The sequence below is a fragment of the Rosa rugosa genome, chromosome 4 (assembly GCF_958449725.1).
Source record: "Rosa rugosa chromosome 4, drRosRugo1.1, whole genome shotgun sequence".
Classification (NCBI taxonomy): Eukaryota; Viridiplantae; Streptophyta; class Magnoliopsida; order Rosales; family Rosaceae; genus Rosa; species Rosa rugosa.
In genome coordinates this window covers 40,915,674-40,921,550 of record NC_084823.1, presented here as the reverse complement: position 1 = coordinate 40,921,550, position 5,877 = coordinate 40,915,674, and the positions used below count along the sequence as shown (strand labels likewise).

Sequence of the window (5,877 nt, the reverse complement as noted above, 5' to 3'; positions counted from 1 at the left end):
GCGTTGACAGTTCAGTCCCTCGTATCATAATTTTAACAAGTAGCTCCTCAGAGTCTCAGACATTCAAATCTTGCACAATGTGGTCCAAAATTACTATTTTACCCCTCACTTCCTTTTTTTTTTGTCTCTCCCCCCCCCCCCCTCTCTCCTCGATCTGTTCTTCATCTTAACCATTTTACCCAGAAAATATATCCATACCAATATCATACCCAGGAAGCTTATTTCTTCCTCGTATCTATTCTCAGACAAAATCAACTGATCTTGATTCTTTTCTGAATAAACTCATATCATACCCACAACTTATAACCAAGTTTTTTGCTCAAGATCAAGCACAAACTCATACCCAGAAAACCAAGAACAATTTCTATTCTTCAATACACCCAGTACCCATACTATACAATCAATTATAGTAATTGAATCTTATGTTAACTCAATTATATAAACCTCAATTATATTATGTTGACTGCAATTATATGGTTTATGCCATCCAGAAGACAAGAATTCAAGATTCAAGATCAAGTGGAAAATGGAAATAGCTGAAATTAGAAAACTTGAAATCAACCCATTTCAACAATTCAAGGCTACGGTCTAATGGGTCAATACCATTCTAAGAAGTAAGAACCAACAGTCCAACAACTCAACTAGTTACAAGTCATAAGATCAAATCGAGTAATCGACAAATCATCAAATATTCAAATGGAAATCGACTAAGGATTGGAGGAGGAGAGGACTGAAGAGCCGACCCGCCTGACCGAACCGTCACCACTCGCCGAGAAGCAGAAGAAAACGGAGACCCGGAGAGGGAGAGAGAGCTAAGGGCGGTACCTGGAGGGTGGAGGCGGAAATGCCGAGACGGGTTGTTGGAGCAGTCGGGAGTGCCGGAGTGCTCCAAGGACTCAAGGTGGAAATCGAGGAATGGAGGATTGCAGTTAGGGATGTTCGGCGGAGGAGAAAAACTAGCCCAGAAAAAAAACTCGACGACACCAATGCAAAGCCCTAAATCCAGAGGTTTTTGCAGCAATTAGTGAAGAACATCATGCACCTCAAAATGAATCCTGCCAATTAATCCTCTTAGATTGACAAAATCAGGCACACCCATCAATCAATTTGGCCTTAATTCAATATTTGAATATCGCCGGTGAGGAAAACAAGAACATACCAACCTGATTGGTCATGTTAGGCAATCAACCCACTGCCACAACTTAAGAGAGAGAGAGAGAGAGAGATTTCATATGCAGCACCAGCCCTTCCGACGACCAGGACCAGTGACCCCGAGATCTTGAGAAGCTGGTATCATCGACACCGACAATCCAGACGCCGGCGACCAAGAAGGCCAGATCGGCCGCTCCTGTTTCGACGACCCGGGGTGCACACGATCTTCGTCTTCGGCTTCTGATCCATCAATCACCTCTCTCTCACGATTTTTTTATGTCTGGGTAAATGGTTAAGATGAAGAACAGATTGAGGAGAGAGAGAGAGAGAGAGAGAAAAAAAAAAAACAAAAAAAGGAAGTGAGGGGTAAAATAATCATTTTGGACCACATTGTGCAAGATTTGAATGTCTGAGGAGCTACTTGTTAAAATTATGATACGAGGGACTGAACTGTCGACGCCCCAAAAGTTGAGGGAGTGACCAGTAATTTTTCCTAATATGTTATACTTAAATGCTCAGATTCTTTTCCAATGGAAATGGAAGATAATAAAAAGAAATTAAAGATTGGAGATTAGAAAATTTATTTTTATTTATATTATAAATTTTACACGTTGAGTTTTAACAAACTCGAACTACTCACGAGTTAGACGAGTTGAATATATTCTCGTTATTTTGTCGAGCTTATTATTGAGCTCAAGCTTAGCTTATTTATCTTACAAACACGAGCCGAACAAGCTAAAATCGAGCCGAATACGAATCGAACACGAGCTGTATCGAGCCTATTTACAGCCCTACCCACAATCCAAAACACCCCCAAAAAAAACTACTAACCCATTTATTGTCATGTCAAATTAATAACATGTTGACCTGTATAACAGGTTTCACCAACTAATTTAATTTAATATATATTTATTAAAAAATTGATGTATGACAAACATCAACTTACCTTAGACTTCCCCTACCTTGAAAGTCAAGTTCTAATTTTAACTCTTTCTTTAATAAGAATTCAACTGAAAATTTTATCCTACGAGGAATATTTAATAATCATTGGAGTTGATTTTAACATTTAAACGGTTCAATTCGACGAAGCAGATGTGACTTATTTGAAATGGACAGTTGGGGATAAACCACTCTTAATAATTTATACTCTACTACTTGATTTTAATACAGCAATTGGATTTGCCAACGTAGGGAAGGACTCAAGATGTCTATCAACACTATGTTGAAGAGAAATACTTTACCGCTAGTCTAAATCTTAGCTACTTTACCGCTAGTCTAAATCTTAGCTGGTGTAGTAAAAAAAATTTGATGCTAGACCAATGCTGAGCAGCTGAGGGGGAAGAAGTTACGTAACGGAACTTATAAAACCTCAACTTTAATCAAAGAAATTAACCACAAAAAGTACAAATTGCATTCATACAAATGAGCTGCTCTTAACTTAAAATAGATGACCTGCAAATGACAAGCAAAACAAAATAATGAATTTGATTGCGTATGTGGTTTTTGGGATGTATTTTAGTCTTTCCATGGATGAAATGTCCTTTTTTTTTTGTCTTAAGTCTTCCATGGATAATGAAACCAAGAAAATTCAATCCGGCCCATCATACATTCTTTCAGAAATTCTCTTCTTTTTTTTCTTTTTCCTGGGTTCAGCCTAAGAATAAACTATAGTGCTACACTAGCAAGCAAACTAGGCCGGCAAGCACAATAAAGGCAGTGAGTGCGGGACAAGGAACCCAGAATAAGCAGCTATTGCGGTCTACAACAGCAATAACAGTCATTATTCATAAAACCCATTGAATATACATTTTGACAAGTCAGGATGCAGCAACAAATAAGTTTTTGTCCAATTCACATGTACCGTCTTATGTGCTTTAAAACTTTGGAGAAAATCAAACCCACACATAACCATGATCCATCCAAAACTGGAACTAAAACAGAGATCTTCATTGATAATTACGAATAGCAAACAAGCAAGAGTTAAACCGAGAACTTAGAAATTATTTACAGTATGCAACTATACAATTTTTCACCATTTAATAAACAGGTGTTTATGAAGTAGGCATAACGAGTTAATAACTGAAGCATCAGAACAGGCGATGGAGACGGCACTGGAAGAAAGATGGGTTGTTGGTATCCAAATAATCAAGGGCTAACTTGGGATCTGGAAACCGAATGTGTTCTCACCGCTGTAAGTGACATAGAGAAACCCATCCTCATCCTTCTTCTCTTCATATATGGCAGACATAATTGCCCCTGCAAACATAAAGAACAGTTAATGATGGAGCATAATCAATCAAAAGGTCCAAGCAAGATAGCACCCTCCTCTAAATGAAAATATCACACGAATTTACCCGTTGGTGGAAGAACATTGTCCACGAATATAAAGATTGCCTTCTCTGCACTTAATTTAATCCTTTTGCGGATGACATAAACAAATTGTCCTACAGTTAGATCAGCCGGAACAAGGTACCTGTATGTAATTTTATGATCAGCTCATAGTTAACGAAAGAAAAATGAAAAAGACCATCATCCCACAAATAAAAATACCCTACTTTAGCCTTTGCAAGAATATATGAATGAAGAGACAACATTTTTTCCAAAACCGGAAAGATGTCAAGTTTGTTAGTATTGACTAAATAGAAGATCAAAATATGCATAAACAAGCAGCAAAACTAAACCAGGAAATGCAGCAAAAGCACCATCAAGTTACGAAGTAAAGCTTACTTTTTCTTATCAATGTTTGGGATATCACTTCTTTCTGCCTTCTCCACAATCACCTTAAATCATAAGCAAGATATTAGACCAGAAAGCCAAAATGATATATCCTGTTAGTTTTAAGATGCATTTTACTTTCTTATATGATCAAATAAAAGCCCTTTCATCTGCAATCTTCTTGATATAATCTCATTAAAACTGATGATGATCATTTACAAGCAGGTAAAGTGCAGGATTATGATATGGTGCAGAAACATCCAAAGTTCAAAACCCACTACAACATAACAAATTCTATACCACGCAATTACATTTTCAATAGTAATTGAAAATGGATAACTGAGTTTCAAATTCAGATTCTTACCGGAATCCTATCAGGGTATTTCTCCCTAATCCTAGCAGCCTCAGCCCTCCTCTTCTCTGAAAACAAACCCAACCGTATATGTTCATAACTTCACTCAATCAAAGTCTTTTCTTGCACATAAACATGATATCTACAAAGCAATAAAAGCTACTCTTGGAGATATAAAATACCGGGACTCACCAAGATCATGTTCTTGCTTGAAGTAACTCTTTGCCATTCCTGCTGAAATCAACATCCAACATAAGCAACAATAAATAAGAACCTAAACCGATCCGATTCCACATGAAACAGTTCAAAGAAATGTTCTTTATCTGTTGAATTCTCTCCTAATAATCAAGACCATGCTCACATGAGTTATAATCAACAAAAATTAAAAAAAAAAAAAATCATATATGCAATCATCCAGAAAAACAACAAAGTCAAACCCAAAAAATGAAACATAAATTAAAAAAAAAAAAAAATACATGTTAAATTGAAGCATCCAATCAAAATTTGATCCTCCAAGACTTTGAAAAAAACAAGATCATCAGAAGCTAAAATTTTGACCTAAACAAACAACTGGGTCCAACAAGCATCAGTAACAGATTAAATCGACGATACAAGACACAAACTTTTACAGGAAACAAAAGAGAGAAAAAGGAAAATTACCCAGATGAAAATGGAAGTCTGAAGACAAACCCAGAAGAAGATGAGAAACAAGAAGAGAGCCTTGTGACGAGAAAGTCAGCGAAATCCCGTGTTGGGTTAGTTGACGATGATAAAATACAGAGTGGGAGGCTTTGCTTGCTTTTTTTCCTACTTATATATAAAATCTTGTCGTATTTATCCAATTATTAAAAACAAAACAAAATTGTTTTTTTTTTTTAGTTTTATCCGTCTCTGGTTTATTGGTCATACGTGGCAACATGTATGATTGAGCCCAATGGGTCCCACTGTAACAGGGTCTAAAAAGAGAAGGTATTCATTGCCAAACTATGATTGGTTTCTGGAACATCCTTGCCGGCGGGTTCCACCTTTCTTTGATGTAGGCCGTTGATTATTCTTGGTGGACACTCTTGTTAAGTTTGACGGTCGTGATCTGGTATGTGATGGGTTGTACGATTGTTAATGTAGCGCGATGTCTAGGATCATATTATAAAATGAGAATATGCCGACTTGCCGAGTTCTTCTCAGTTCTCAGTTCTCAGTTCTCAGTTCTCAGTTCTCACCCAGTTGAATCGTAGAATAAACCTAGTTCATTTTGTCTAGGGTTAAATTTACCATAAGTGCTTCAACGTTTTTACGCAGTGATATCCAACTATTGAAAACAATCCATGTGACATCTGGATTCAATATTTCGTATCATTTCCTTCAATCTTTTATTAATGATCCGTTAATATTGATCACATGTTAGACACGTAATTGAGCTATCGTATTTTTACTGTTTTTAGTTAAAAGAAAATGATAAAATAAAATATATCCAACAACTTCCTTATAATTTATGTATTATAGGGAAGCAAAAGTCAAAATTTTAGCTTCTTTTTCTTCTCCAACTCCAACAGATTCCTTATTTTACAACAATCTCTAAAATCTCCATATTCTTCCTTAAAATTTTAGAGTTTGCTGTAAATATAGAGAATTTGGTTTTCTTTTTCCTCACTTTTCCT

General features: G+C 36.4%; 1 protein-coding gene across 2 annotated transcripts; it reads right to left on the bottom strand.

Moving 5' to 3' along the window:
• Positions 1-3,078: 3,078 nt before the first annotated feature.
• Positions 3,079-5,036, bottom strand: LOC133706615 (autophagy-related protein 8f). Of its 2 annotated transcripts, none has more exons than XM_062132149.1 (6): positions 4,880-5,036; positions 4,412-4,453; positions 4,232-4,287; positions 3,880-3,932; positions 3,507-3,625; positions 3,079-3,408 (listed from the first exon to the last, which is right to left on the bottom strand). In XM_062132149.1, the coding sequence occupies exons 2-6, from the start codon at positions 4,446-4,448 to the stop codon at positions 3,305-3,307; spliced, it is 369 nt and encodes a 122-aa protein (XP_061988133.1). In that variant the 5' UTR covers positions 4,449-4,453; positions 4,880-5,036; the 3' UTR covers positions 3,079-3,304. The 2 variants fall into 2 exon arrangements, with proteins under 2 accessions (XP_061988133.1, XP_061988134.1); XM_062132150.1 differs by having other exon boundaries at positions 4,412-4,450; positions 4,880-5,035.
• Positions 5,037-5,877: the final 841 nt, after the last annotated feature.